This window comes from Peromyscus californicus, unplaced genomic scaffold (assembly GCF_007827085.1).
Source record: "Peromyscus californicus insignis strain IS unplaced genomic scaffold, ASM782708v3 Scaffold_3__1_contigs__length_106647218, whole genome shotgun sequence".
NCBI classification, from domain to species: Eukaryota; Metazoa; Chordata; class Mammalia; order Rodentia; family Cricetidae; genus Peromyscus; species Peromyscus californicus.
Window position 1 is genome coordinate 68,613,416 of NW_026294551.1, and position 15,483 is coordinate 68,628,898.

The window sequence follows — 15,483 nt, forward strand, 5'->3', positions numbered from 1 at the left end:
TGTAAGGAGACAGAAACTGCAATGAAAGCCTGTAAAGATGAGAATTTAGCATGAAAGAGTGAAGATTCAAAGATTTTTTTTCTGTTAATGCTATTGCATGCTGATGTAAATGAGTTAAAAGATGAAGAGCATTAATGCAAAGTAATTTGGCACAGATGGCAATGTTCTCAATTAAGAACAAGATCTGGCAAAACATGGGATTCAAAAGAGTAATGTACTAGTCCCTCCCTGAGCACCATATTCCATTACACCTGCATGTGCCTATGCAACCCACGGCACAACTGTACCAAGAAAAGCTTTCCTCTGGTCCGTTCAGGCCATTCACTCTAAGATGTGGCAAGAGTCTAGGTCAGGGTAAATTCGTCATTAGTCCTTCAGCAAGGGCAAACAGATCAGCTTTATACCTGTGCTGCTTGCAATATGTTATTAAAGCACCATTCTGTGACAGCAAGAATCACTTCAAGTACGGTGACCAATTTTACCAGTAACCATATTTTGACCAGAAATTAAAGAGAACAATCAAGATAATATCTGAAAATAACATTTCAATCCAGCATAGTCAGAGATTAGAAACACAGTAAAAAAAAATGCTCCTGTTTCTGCAAATATGATGTGGTCAGATATTACTTGCATTCTAGAAGTAGGAGCTAAGATTCTACCATTGCAATACATCTGAACATGATGGAACTGGATCTTAGAAATAAGTACTATTCAAATAAGCTACAGCTTTATCCAACTCTATCTTTTTCGTCAAGCCTGCTTAAACAATTTACATCCAGAACTCATGGAAGGTAGCAACTGCAATGTAGCTGGTCCTTTCTAACAGGCTATCAAATTAAACGTTTGTAGAGGATTATTTGTTTGTTTACTACCATGTGTATGCAGAGGTGGGTACATGCCACAGCAAGTCTGTGGAGGTCTGAGAGTGGGTCTCTCCTACTACTTTTATGTGGACTCCAGGTATCACTCAGGATTCCAGGCTTGAATGACTCAAATGATCTTTAATTGAAAGGTAAGAGTATCTCTATTTTCAATATTAGCATCATATTTATATAAAATGCTCTAAAACACAGACCATAAACATACACTTGTTCTTCAATGCTCACATACCTGACTTAAAACAGACACTGAATCCTAATGTTTTCATTGTAAATCATGTAAGACAGCTGAGAAACTGTTAATGGTATTTTTTGTCATGTTTTTAAGACCTTTGAAGTAGGGTTCCCAGAGGGGGATAAGGGAGGCAAGTACACATGCTTGAAAATGTTAAAAGGAAACCTATTATCTTGTATGTTCCTGAACTTAAAAAAAGAGGAAGGAAATCGGTAGTTATGCCTTATATTTGATAGCAACTTTTTTTTTTTAATTTTTGGTTTTTGGAGACAAGGTTCCTCTGTGTGGCCCTGGCTATCCTGAAACTCAGAGATCGTCCTGCTCTTGCCTCTTATGTGCTACCACTGTCTGGTATACCAGTGAGGTTAACTTTTAGTTGCTGCTGGTCAGGCAGAGATGATGATATGGCTGTGAGTGACACATGGAAAAAACTAAAATTTGCAGAATGGTTTGGAAGAAAAAGATCTAGTTAACCAGTGAATTATCCTTTAACCTTTAAGAAGCACTTGATTCAAGAGAGTGAATCCTGAACATTTTAGTAACTCTCCAATAATGTCAAGGGGAGACAGGCTCTGTGTGCTGAGCCAGCCAAGAAGCCCAAAGGGTCAGCTTTGCGTCTTTTATGATTTGTTTTATCCAGTGATGGATGAGCAAGATACTGGTGGCACAGAGGGCAGTACTGTGCATACCACATGTGACCAGGGGCAAGGCGTGGGCACTGGTGATTCTAAGAGTGATCTGCAAGATTCTGAACATGAACTTTTAGAAACATCTAAACCATTTCACTTTCCTTATGTTTTCCCTCTTATGCATACACAAGGGTGTTAGGAGGAAAATGTAAAGTTAGGTCCAGACAAATGAGAAGCACTTCAATAAGCATAGACTGACAAGGTACTGCACTGGCTTTTCTTGATATACAAGACAACATCTTACCATGTAGGGACTATTATTATTGTGTGAACGTGCATGTGTAGGCTACAGTGCATCTCCGAAGGTCACAGGACAACTGTGTGGAACTGGTGGAACTACCTTTATGTGGGTTCCAGGGTTCAAACTCACAGTGAAAGGAAGCCTTAGCATTTAGGAGCAAATTTTGATGCTAGTGTTTAATAATTTGATCTTAGTTGCTATCCAAAGTAAAAAAAAAAACCAGCTTGTAAACAAATATAGGATACAAAGTTCTAATGCATGAGAATGATAGAAGACAATAAAGTTTCTGCTGAACTACTTCCAAAGCAGCAAATACTGATGTGAAATGAAAACACCTGCTGTATGGAAGCCCCAAACCCCACAGTTGAACAGTAACTACTGTAGCTCAGTCACTAGGTCATAGTATGTCCTGCTTTAGTAGTAATGCCAGGCTACCAATTTCTACTTGCAATAAGAAGAACCAGGGAAGACCAAGACACAAATGTATGACGCAGAAGAAAACGCACAAGAAACACAACAGAGGAGGAAAGTCAAGCTCACCAAATGAAAAACAAGACCACGAGACTCAAAGACATGGCTCAGAAAATTCTTACATGTAAGTATCTAAACCTCACAGCTCGTCAGTTTTAAACATTAAAATTCTATGTATGTTCTATATATGTAATTCCACACACCTAAAGTACTCACTCTTTCCTCATTTAAACTGAATGATGTAGAAGATCTTTAACTGTCTGTGGCTCTAAACTAGATGGCTAGCAGAATTAAGAAACCAGAACCTACTTTAAGCCACAAAAGGCTGAGAAGCTTTAGGGGAGACAAAGGGATCTTTTTATATAAAGGTGGTAGAAATTTAAAGTCAATTTCAATCTATGCTTCAAGTTTCAGGCATTCAGTGGATCTGATGACGGGTTAAAAATGTATTCACTTTTACGATATAGATCAAATAAAGGTGACTCTGCAAAACTAATGGAAAATGCAACCCTTATAAACGGACCTTTTGTACATTAACCTATATGTTTACTTTCATAAAATATGGCATTGAAGTTAGAGAAAGTATTGTTGCCTTTTGAAGCAGATCGTGTAGGTTTGGACACACTATTAATGGGCTATAAGACTGGGCAAGTTACCTTCCCCATCTGCACCCCAAGAATCACAGACCTGTTCATAGGGCAATAGGAGACTTTAAAAAGGTTATTCATTTAGAGAGCTTACAGCAGAGTAGAGCACAGGGGAAGCACACAACAAATATCTACTATCATCATCTACATCTCATGAATCTGTTAAATTTAAATCTAAACAAAATAATAACACAACCAACAAAACGCTAGTTCCATCACTACTTTCACCTTGTTAGCAAAAGGCATTTGTCAGAATGTAGGCTGACGGAGTTAATAGAATGCATGCTAACTGATTTGCGTGCATTAATGAAAAGGATGCAGCACATGTTAAGAGTTGCACAACCTTCATTCCAGTTGTTCATTCCCCACTTACCCCAGACTCCGCCACCTCTTCTTCCTGTAAGCAAGAGCCACAAACATTGAAGCATGTGTTTGAATAGGAAAGCACAGAAAAAAGACAACAGTTGAGAGTCAGAGAATTTATGCAGACAGAACAGAACAGAAAAATTTACCAGGGAAAAAATATAGCTTAACAGTTAAAAATGGCTTTAATGGAATGAAGGAATGGGAAGGACACAGTGAGTCCTGAAAGCAACCCCTCTATAGCATGTACTTTAAAATATGCTTCAGATCAACTGTATTTTTAATGCCTCATCTACCCAGAAGTTGATGCTATTAAGATTAGGCAATGTAATCTGTTCACTGCAAATTTTCTATTCTGCTTTTTGAAATGTAGGGAGTGGTCTTGTGCATTCACAAGCAGTTAGAACGCTCAATCTAAGAACAGAGTTGTTACACATTTTTGGAGCCACTCATTTAAATGACAATGAAGTTACAAGGAACATACAAATATATAAATCCATTTTTAAGTGGAAAAATTTCTCTGACAAAGTATTTTACAAGAACACTTGGCCAGCAAATACCACTTAAAAGTGAAAATAAGAAGACATCAAACCAGGGGCTGTGGTGTGCACCTATTCTCCTACGACTTGGAGGGGGGGGAATTCCAGGCCAGTCTGAGAACACAAGGAAATCCCAATTATTATACTTAAGTATTGGTTGACAAAACTGAACTCGAGGAATTTAGTCCACTCTATTTATTTCCTCATACACTTTCTACTCAACCCAGGCTATTCCCAAGCAAACAGCCAGGCTTATTAATATTCTCCAGTCATTTTCTTTTTACTTGTGTGTTTGCACGCACTTGTGCATGTGTATGCATGAGTAAGGAAGTGGTAAGCTTCTGATGCTGTTCCTAAGGTGTCATGAACCTGTATGCGTTTTTCTTGAGACAGGATCCTCTTCATTGGCCTGTAACTAGCCAGCTAGGACTAGACTGGCTGGCCAGTGAGGTCTAGGGATCCACCTGTCTTTCTTTCTCTCCAGGGCTGGATTATAAGCACAGCAACCACACCTGTCTTTTACATGGTGCTGGATGCTGAATGCAAGTCCTCAAGCTTTCACTGCAGGCACGTGATTGAGTGAGCTCTTGGCTCTCCTTTGTTAGTTATCAAGTGCAGCAGGCACCTTAGAATGCTATCAACTGATCTGGCAGGGAAACATTTATTATGTCTTCAGGTACTAGAATGGAAACATACATAAGTAAATGGAGGTTCATATCAAGACAAGAGACAGTGGAAGGTCCACTGTACCAGGACATTCAACAAAAACGAAAACAGACAAGAGGCCTCCTCTAGGTGTGCTTTGGTCCCTGGTTCTTACTGGTTTTTGCTTCCACATTTTGGAGAAGTGACATCTCATCACATTACCCAGAGAAAGAAAAGATATGTGAAGAAGAGATTTGGCACTCCTTTCCCGATACTATGACAATCTCTAAACTAGAGCAAACTTGAGACCATCTACTTAGGAAGACAATGACTGCTCCACAATGACAGAAATGAAACAAAAGCAGTATCTCTCCCAACCAAAACTCAGTGTAACACACACTGATTACAACGTATCAAGTATTTTTATTTTCTTAGCAGAATACATGTATTTTAAAGTCACAGCAACTGTGTGAACTTAAAATTTATTTTTAATGTCCTATATGGAGAGGTCCAAAAGGAAAATCTGATAAAAAAAAAATCTAAACTGTATTGCCTACTTACACGCTGAAGACTATAAAAATTACTGGGAATAGCTTAACAACACACTTTCTATAAACTCTATACATAAATCTGTAGTAGCCTTTATAGTACACCAAAAAGTCAAATTAAAAAAGCATTCTCGGGGCTGGGGAGATGGCTCAGAGGTTAAGAACACTGACTGTTCTTCCAGAGGTCCTGAGTTCAATCCCCAGCACCCATATGGTGGCTCACAACCATCTGTAATGAGATCTGGCTCCCACTTCTGGCCTGTAGGGATACATGCAAGTATATATAACAAATATATAAATCTTAAAAAAAAAAAAAAAAAAAAAAAGCATTCTCATTTTGGATGTGGTGGTGTATACCTGTAAAGCCAGCAGTTGGAAGGTAGAGGCAAGATCATGAGTTCTAGACCAGCCTCATCTACAAAGTGAGTTCAAAAGTATTCTCAGATGAAATCAAAACAAAAATGAAACTCTCATTATTAATCAAGATGAAGCATGGTTAAATGGGTACTTTCTGGGAATTGTGGTATAACTGTAACTTTTGGAAAAGAAATGTTTTAGAAGCCTGAAGAACCAGTTAGACGAGCTAGGACTTTACAAAAGAGAAGCAGAATAATTCTTTGCTACTTAGGTTAGAAAACAGATGAAACGATTTGCATTCAGATGATTTCTGGGAGATCAACATTCTTCTACTATTTGCTTGCTGATATTTTCTATAACAACCATACAGAACTACTTGTATAGTCAGAAAAGTAATTGGGAAATGGGCTCAAGTCTTACCAAGTTATATAAAAACTGTTCAGGGGCTAAAGAGATGCTCAGCAGCTAAGAGCACTGACTGCTCTTGCAGAGGACCTGGGTTCAATTCCCAGCACCTACATGGTGACTCACAACCATCTGCAATTCTAGTTCCAGAGAAGCCAACACCCTCTTCTGGACTCTGAAAGCATCACATGCATGTGATACACAGACATACATGCTGGCAAAACATGTATACATACAAAACAAAACAAACCTGCTTGAGCTTCAGTGTCTTCAGATGTAAGGAAGCTGAATATTGCTTACCTGTTCGGATTACTATAATAAATGATCACTGGAGAATGATGTGTGTACAACACTTAGCACAGTGTACAACAAAGGACAGACATTACCTTACCACCCTCAATGCCACTCTAACATGATTTCCATACCTCTGTCGGAACATCATGGCAGGGTCCATGTTAGCAGAAGTCATTCGAACAATATGACGGATTTCCTTGGCAATCATTCTTAGCTTCTCGAAGTTTACTAAGCCATCTACTTTGGAGTCATTTCCTATGAAATATAAATAATTTTCATAATTACAATTATATCTCCAAGTAGCAGAAGTCCAATTATTGCTCCCGAGTACAAATAAGCTTTACTAAAGTGCCATTTAAAAAAAAAAAAAAAAAGGTAAATTCATAGACAGCTCAGCCCTGATCCCAGGGAATGAGCTTCTGAGAAGAGCTGTGTATTTCCCTGGGAATAAAGATTCTGAATAGAGAATGTGACTGACTGTCCATAGCTGCTAAAACCAGCTCATTATCTCATAGGCACACACGAAGATCCCACAGCACACAGTCCTGTTCTGTACATGTTTGTTCTTTTGGAAGAAGGTACAGCATCTGAAAACTCAGGCTAGCCAGGTGACAAAGGGACTGCCGGGCCTGCTCACTTCCTAATAATTAACACAGTCTGCAACTTTTTTTTATTTATAATTCTTAAAATTTTTAAGCAAGTAACTATATAAGTAGTAGCAGATACTCCCAAAGGAGTAAGTGATGGGAGATTAAATAATACTGGATTTCTTTCTCAAATGGCAAAAATTAGTTAAAACTATTTTCTGGCCTGGTATTCATTTTTCCTCTCTCAGAATCTGAATTTATCACTGTGACTTTAATCATTAGTATGAAAATGCATGTTTGTTAGTTTTTTTTTTAATTTACAACTTTGAAAATTGTCAACTTTTCTTGAAGAGAATAGGTTAGAGCCCATTTATTTGGTTACCCAGTCTAAACCATGAGGCAAAAACCTCAATGTTCAAAGGTCAGTCTGCCTGACCACAGCAGCACTTAACTACACCTGTCTATTACTGTTAGTGCAACACAGTTTTCTGACATGGAAGGCCCTGAGGCTAGTCTGAGAGCTATATGGGTCTAGAGTCTCATCCTGTTCTATAGTACGTGGCATCTGTACATTGGTCAGACAAATGGCTCAGGGACTCAAACATTCAAGTCAGCTCAATGTTTTGAGAGTATGTCAGAAGCCTGTGAGAATCTTTTGTTATGTAAAGTAATGTGATGCTGCTGCTGAAACTCTGAGGCAGGAAGACTAGACAACTTCTATCAATGCATGTGGGAACCAGTCCCAAGGCAGCACAGGGTTCGAGAGAAATCCACAGCGTCGGCACACTAAGACTTCTCTATCTGAGGGATTTAGAGAAAGAAAACTCTCAAACACTCTCCTGAAGGGTTCCCTCTTTATTCTTCCCTGTTCTTTTCCCTCCACTGTCTATGAACCCCAACACAATCTTTTAGGCAATATAGGAGTCACAAGGATGTTACATTCCATTTCTCAAGTGAATGATTATGGGTAAAGACAGAGCAATCCCAACAATTCACATACAATATATCCAAGTAGCTTGTCATGAGCAAGTAAAAACACATTTTCTCAGCCAACCCTTTTGTTGACAGGCTGTAAAACTGTGGTTATAAAGAAAGAATCAATTACTTTATTATCTATCTTGAGAGATAATCTTATAAGGAATTTTAAAAGACTCACAAACCTAAACTGCTGCAAAGCCCCAGAGAATGAGAAAATTGTGTACTTGCAACCTATACTTTTGAGTGTATAAGCGATTTGACTTTTTGCCCTGCATTCTTCCAGGAGGGGAAAGGCAATTTAAACTAACTCACAACTATGTAAACATTTTGAAGTAACACCCTGCAATTAGGAGCTGTAAATTTTGGGTTTGCTTCAAATCCTAAAGGTGTCCCAAGAGTGCTGGGTTTGGGGGCAAGGAGACTCCTGGAATGTTGTAGATTCTCTAGTTCAGGCTCAGGTCAACATTCCTGAGATGCCATATATCTTCCAGTTACAGCTCAGTTGGCACTTCCCAAGATACTATGGCATCATGATGCTTTAAATCTCAGGATGTACTTTTTGCCCTGTATGTAGCTCCTGACTATCAAAGAAAACCTGTAGCACTTTTTGGGCTACAGAGTCAAAATTTTTTTTTGTAGCCCTGGCTAGTCAGAATTTATTTGCAGAAATTAATGTCAGGAATGGGTGCAAAAAATTAATCATTCACCAGGTTAGCAATAATTGGGCTGTTTTGTATTTACCACCCTAGCTAATATGTCCTTGTGAACTACAGATTGCTTTTCTGGGATTGTTTGTCTTAAAAACCATTAGGCAAGGTCTACCCTGAAGGTGCACACTGAGACCTGTGACTGCATTTCTCAATAACAGGATTAAAGGAATTTGAGCCAGTCTGGTTCATTAACTTGAGCTGTAATCTGAAGCAGCTTCATAGGGAAAACTCATAGGCTCCAACCGTGTAGCATTTCCTTGTATTTTTTTCATCAAATTTCTGTATAGACTATCATTATTATTATGAATTAAACAGTACAGCTTAGGGAGTAATCATCTTGACAGTCCACAGATAAAAACGCCCAGTAGATTGGGATATTTTCATGAGATAAACACACTACAACAAAGGCAGTGGGGGACTCCCTGCATCCATTCATACCATGACAGACAGCAAGGAAAGATTGTAGCAGCAAACACGTAGAAGTACAACAGAAGCAACAGACATTCTGGAGTCTATATCCTCACAGCCTTGCCTCCTGGTGGGCTCACACCTTGAACTTCAATTGCCATCGGCTGCCTGACTGACACAGCTACCAGCAAACTTTGATACCTTCCCTGCTGAGGACAATTAGCCAAGGCAGACAGGGGACAGGGAACTGAAACACGAGGGGGGCCTTTTGCGTTTTGAGGTAGGAAGAATAAAAACAACTTATATCCAATTAAATTTCAATGCTTTGGCCGGGCGGTGGTGGCGCACGCCTTTAATCCCAGCACTCGGGAGGCAGAGCCAGGCGGATCTCTGTGAGTTCGAGGCCGGCCTGGGCTACCAAGTGAGTCCCAGGAAAAGCGCAAAGCTACACAGAGAAACCCTGTCTCGAAAAACCAAAAAAAAAAAAAAAAAAAATTTCAATGCTTTGCTTTGGGACTCTGACTTCATTCTGGGACTAAAGATGAATCAAATGTAGACTAGAATAAAGCCTAAAAATCTGAAAATGAATGAACATCAATTGGGATTACTAACAGCCTTAAATGAGCAAGGTTTAATCCTTTTCTGGAATAATGTACCAGTCATAAATTTCAGATTATTTTTTGTAATTTTTTTCACTATTTCATAAAAAACAAAACAAAACAAAAAACCCAAGGTAGATTAAGAGAAAAATGAACATGACAAGATGTGAAAGAAGATACCAGAAAGAGACCCATGGAGGACCCAGACTATGGAATCATCACAGAGCAGCTTTAAAATGTTCAAAGATATAAAACCAACATCGCTAATTTTAACAGAGAATGAAACAGTAAAACTGAAAAACAACAAACTAGATTAGTAATTCAGCAACAGGTTTAACCTATTAGATACAGCTGAAGAGAAGGACTGGCAACCAAGAATGACAATACCCAGCATGCGGCAAGACAACAGGACAAATGCTACAGGACGATGTAAGGTTACAGAGGTGTAGGGGTCAAATCAGACAAAAGTAAAACCAGAGTCTCAAAACTGATGCCAGCAAATGGCAAATAAAAAACTTGAAGACCTAACTATACAGAACACTCTAAAAACAAAGGAAAATATCAAACTATCTATTTCAATATGACCTGTAAACATAAATCAGAATTACAATGAAACAAAATCACAAATCCCACACCTAGTAAAACCGAAAAACAAGAGTTAAAGAGGAGACAAAGGTCCTAACTGCAGCTATCAGCAGAGGCTAAGGTTAATGGAAAGAAGAGCAAGACTGAGGCTGATGTCTCAACAGTGACAATGGGAGCCAGAAGACAATGGATGCTACTTCAAAATGCTGAAGGAAAGCAGCTGCCAATCTGAACTACATTTCTGAAAGTGAAGGCCAATTTCAGATAAACAAAAATTGAGATCTCCATCAATTTAAGGGAATTATGGCCTTATGGGCTACACAAAATCAAACTAGCCCTCAAAACCACAAAGTACACCAGCCAACTGAACACTTAGAAACATAGGAAGGAATAAACAGCAGCAAGTACAAATAGACATACATGAGATTAAACACAGATTTTAGCAACCAACAGTAAAGCACGCAGGATGGACAGCACAATGGCTGAAAAAAAATTGGGGGCTGAGTAAATGAAACTTAAGTAGTTCAAGTTCTTTACACGGCCTGAAATAAAACAACACTAATGAATATTGGCAAATAAACTTACATGCTATCTTCTCTAGTGAAACGCTAAAAGAATAGCAAAACACTACAAGGTTACCAAGGGAACAAAGTAGGAAGAATACCATTACCACAGAAAAGTTAATGCACGTAGATTGTAGATGAACTGTATTGGTAAACATCAAAAAGAACTACTCATTAAAAAAAAAACCTTCAAGAGTCAAAGGGCTAGGTTATTTTACACCCAGGGTATAGAAGAGAACTTCTGTAGGAATATTAAACAAAAAAGGAAACCTAATACAAAATGAGCAAGGATTTCAAAATGCTAACTGACAAGAGGGTTACCACACAGAGAGGGTGTTCAGCCTCATTCGTAATCACAGAAACCAAATTATAACCATGTCAAGAGCCAAGTACTTATTTACTGTAAGGCGCAGAGACAAAGAGACTGAATTCAACAGACAGTGGTAGGGATGAGGAATGTGAGAACACCTCCAGTGCTAGAAACCAACCTCATCTGACACTACTACCACATTTTTTTTAAGGGTTGACCCATAGATTCTACTCTGACTATAGTGTATAGTCAATAAGAATATACTTGCCTGAAGAGTATGAACAGAGTATGGACAACAACAGCATTCTTCACAGCAGGTCAACAAGAGGAACTACCCACTACCCACCATCAGAAGAACAAATCACAGTATAGCACCCAGACAATGGAATGCTAAGCAGTTTTGGAAAACATCGCAGAATCTCCCTAATCCATTGTTGACCAAAACAAGCCAGAAATCAAATCCAACTGCAAGAAAACAAACATTTTGCAAATTTGCTTGTCTAAAGTTCAAGAACAGTTGAAACTAAATGTGGCACAGGTTAGTAGTCACCTATGGGGAGGGTAAGAGGGGAGTGGTTGGGATTGGGCAGGAGCAAACTTCTAGGATACTGGCAATGCTTAACTTTTCCCCGTGAAGTTGATTATGTTGTCAAATTGTACTACTTGTTCATTTGTTTCGGACAGTTTTATTTGTGTGATTTAAATAACAAAAATTGGGAGGAAAAAACATTACTAAACATAAAGCAAATACAAGGCTGGGTGTGGCTGGCACATGCCTGAAATTCTAGTGCTTAGGAGGTAGAGAAAGGATGATCAGGCACTTGGACTAAACAAACACACCACAGGATAGTGAGTGTCAGTAAATGGTTTCATCTCAGTGTCAAGTTTATATTTGAACTCTTACAGTGAACACTTCAGCAATATGGCTTTGATGTCATCAATTTGCTGCATTTAACTGAATGAGGATTTAGTAGTGTGGAATGATTACAATTAAATGGATAAGATTAAAATGCTGCAGCTAAAGTTAAACATGTTAAATTTTCAAATACCTTCATGAAGAAATGTCATATCTTTCTTGACAACAGGGAAGAGTGGAATAATTGGAGGCTGCATGCTTTGACTACTAAGAATATTTCTGTATTTTGCCATGTTTCTAGATGGGTCAAAAAGGTCTTGGAGATCTTGGAGATGTTTCTCATATTTGCTTGGTAACTTTTCCCAAGTGCCTCTGAGTCGTGCTACCGGTGCCAGGTTCAAGCCACTGTCAAAGATGAGAATAAAAACATTAAGAATGGATTTAGAGGGAAGGTTAGGTTTAGGTCAATAAACTACACAGCCAAGATCTATAGTGGGAAAAAAAAAGCAGGACCCATTTTAATACGCTGAAACAGAAGAATTATGAAAAAATAAACAAAAGGGACTCCTTTAATCTTAAAACAAGAATCACTTTCAGAGGAACTCTAGTAGCATAACAATTGCTTCATACTTTGCATATAAGAGATAAACGTAACAATTATGTAAAAGAAGCCGAGTGGAGGCAAAGCCAGGCAGATCTCTGAGTTTGAGGCCAGCCTGGTCTTTAGAGGGAGATCCAGGACAGGCACCAAAACTACACTGAGAAACCCTGTCTTGAAAAACCAGAAAAAAACCAAAACCAAACCAAAACAAAAAACAAAAACCAATTACATAAAAGTTAACTTAAAAGGAACACGAGCATCACAGTGTTGCTTCACACCCATTTGAAAATGGTTTAAAAGACGCCAAGAATGACTGAAACAATAACCAACTGAGGTAGAGTCTTGATTCAAAAGTTTCCATATCCCAAGGTTCCAATTTCGTCCCCCAAGTCTCCAGAAATCTATTATCTCCTTTCCAGAGTACTTTAAACAAGTTTCAGATATCCCTTAACTTGAACATAGACTTCATGTCCATCAGTCTTCCCCTATTCCTTTACTTCTATGCTGCATGCCAAAGGCAAGCTATCAATAAATAGTGTGTATCTAACACATCTCAACATTCCTACAGTTTAGTCCTTTGCTTCTCAGGCATCTGATCTTTACCTACACCACTGCAAGTAACATGTTCTCTAACTTTTTTTTTTTTTGGTTTTTTGAGACAGGGTTTCTCTGTGTAGCTTTGCGCCTTTCCTGGGACTCACTTGGTAGCCCAGGCTGGCCTCGAACTCACAGAGATCCACCTGGCTCTGCCTCCCAAGTGCTGGGATTAAAGGCGTGCGCCACCACCGCCCGGCACTAACTTTTAATGTTAAGAAATCACCTCCCCACTACTGTAAGAAGGGTAAAACAGAAATGTAATTCCACCTCTATTGATACTCATAGAGGCTCAAATCCTAAACTAGAATGGTTGCCAAAAATTAGCCACGGTCAAGCAGGAGTAAGCAAAGGTATCAAAAAATGGTATTTGTAGCTAAAGAGGGAAGGAAGGCTGGAACAGTAGTGCTCCAAAGTTACAAGGGAAAGACCAATTCCTGATTTGGAACAAGAGCACAAGAGTCTGTGTGTGACATCAAGCAGGGTTGATCTCTTCAACATGAGTTTTGGGGAAGTAACAGTACATCAGTGCCTGTAAAGATAAATTCTGAAAGGAAGCTGTTCAGGAGGACAGCAGAGAAAAACTGAAGGTGTACACAGCCCTAAGCCTGCTGGTCCCCTCACTAACAAAGACTTTACAAGGCCAATCCTGTTAGCTAGGAACTGTGCCTCAGCTTTTCTCTCATCTGAGCGTCTGCAATGGCTAGTACAGGGACCTCCTCATTCAGAAGGAGTGGAGAAAAGAAGGAATGCCACCTCTACATGCAGCACAACAATCGTTAAAGACACCTGCCTTTAGGAGGATAAGGCAGACTGTTTCCAAATTCTATGAATCCAGCATAGTAATAACATTAAAATTCACAAATAAACCGTAAGACCATATAAGAACAACTAGAAGGGTAATTTATTACAGTGAAACTATTAGCCCAGCAGTAGAATGCTTGAGTCTCACCATATGAAAAAAACAAAAAAACAAAACAAAACCTCAAATTCAATAATCATTCTTAATTTTTAGGAAGTCAGCAAAATATAACTGATAGCTCATTTTTCAGTCCAAAGACTATATTATGTTTAATGCAGTAATACTAGAAACATTTATTATGAACCAAAATTATGCAGAGGCTCGTAAGTGTAATGTATTAATGTATTAATGTACAAATGCCAAGAAACAAGAAGTAGTTAAAACAAAGAAATAGGTAAATGGGATGAAACTACTTCTTTATCATTATTTGAAAGAAACAAGAAAATGAGATTATACAATTCAAACCCCCAATATATTAACTCAAAATTGTAAGAAAAAGAATGCTGTACCATGCCAATATATGGAACTGATGCATACAAACAGTAGAATACTCAGCAGAAGCAACAAATGGTCAAGACAATATAAGATGCCATTCAGTAATAAGACATACTGAACATTCAAAGAAATGTTCAAGACTTATATGACCAAAGCTATGAATGTCACAGAGAGAAGCAGTGCAGCAGCGTTCGTGGGTAAAAGAGCCATTGCTAAATAAAGCTATATATTTATTCTGTGTAATCTCAATGAAAATATTCACAAGAAGACCTAGATCAATCGACTCAGAAGCTCATATCAAACATGCCAGCAACAGTCAGAGAAAGGGTAAGGAGATGAACACAGAGCTTGAGCAGGCCTATGAGAACTCAATACCCATTTAAAGCTCTAGCAATATAGTTAAATCGCTGGGACAAAGTGCAGAAACAGACTCAAGATATGTATGGGGTTTTAGCAGCATATTTTATTTTTTAAAGATTTTTGTGTGTATGAGTGTCTGCCTACATGTATGTATGTGTACCATATGCATGCCTGATGCCTACAGAGGTCAGAAGAGGGCATCAGATCCCCCAGAACTGATGTTACAGACTGTTGTGAGCTGCCATGTATATATAATGCTTATTCAAAAGTTTAAATTAGTTTTCCTACCTGGTGTGGTGATTATGCCTTTAATTCCAGTACTTGAGAGGGGAAAAGGAAACAGGCTTCCACCCCTACCAAGAGGCTATCTGTAACCAATACCCAGCGACAAAGGAAAAATCAGTTTTCTCCAATGGAGTCTCTTTGGGTATATTAACCACATGTTAGGTTGGGCCCCATGTCCAGCAATAGTTGGACAACACAAAAAGAAATCAATGATATTTAAAAAAAAAAAAAAGGCTTATTTTTTTAAATGAAAGATGGAACATAGAATAAATAAAAACAGAGAGAGCCATCATCAGAATGGAACACACATTAAATCTAATCATACTACAATAAAAACTTACTAGGGGCTAGGGAGATGGCTGAGTGTTTGTCCTAACACTGAGGACCTGAACTGGGATCCACAGCACTAGGAAGGTGTGGTGGCCCACCTGTGATCTC

At 38.6% G+C, this 15,483-nt stretch overlaps 1 protein-coding gene across 15 annotated transcripts in view; it reads right to left on the reverse strand.

Annotated features, from left to right (window-relative positions):
• Rapgef6 (Rap guanine nucleotide exchange factor 6) overlaps window positions 1-15,483 on the reverse strand; it is a 186,915-nt gene that overhangs the window by 24,652 nt on the left and 146,780 nt on the right. For 12 of the 15 annotated variants that reach the window (XM_052757753.1, XM_052757739.1, XM_052757741.1 and 9 more), the window contains 3 exons: window positions 12,102-12,313; window positions 6,444-6,567; window positions 3,535-3,558 (listed from right to left, as the gene is read on the reverse strand). In XM_052757753.1, coding sequence (XP_052613713.1) covers window positions 3,535-3,558; window positions 6,444-6,567; window positions 12,102-12,313 — 360 coding nt within the window. The remainder of the gene's footprint in view (window positions 1-3,534; window positions 3,559-6,443; window positions 6,568-12,101; window positions 12,314-15,483) is intronic. The other 3 variants (XM_052757743.1, XM_052757742.1, XM_052757758.1) reach the window with 1 other exon arrangement.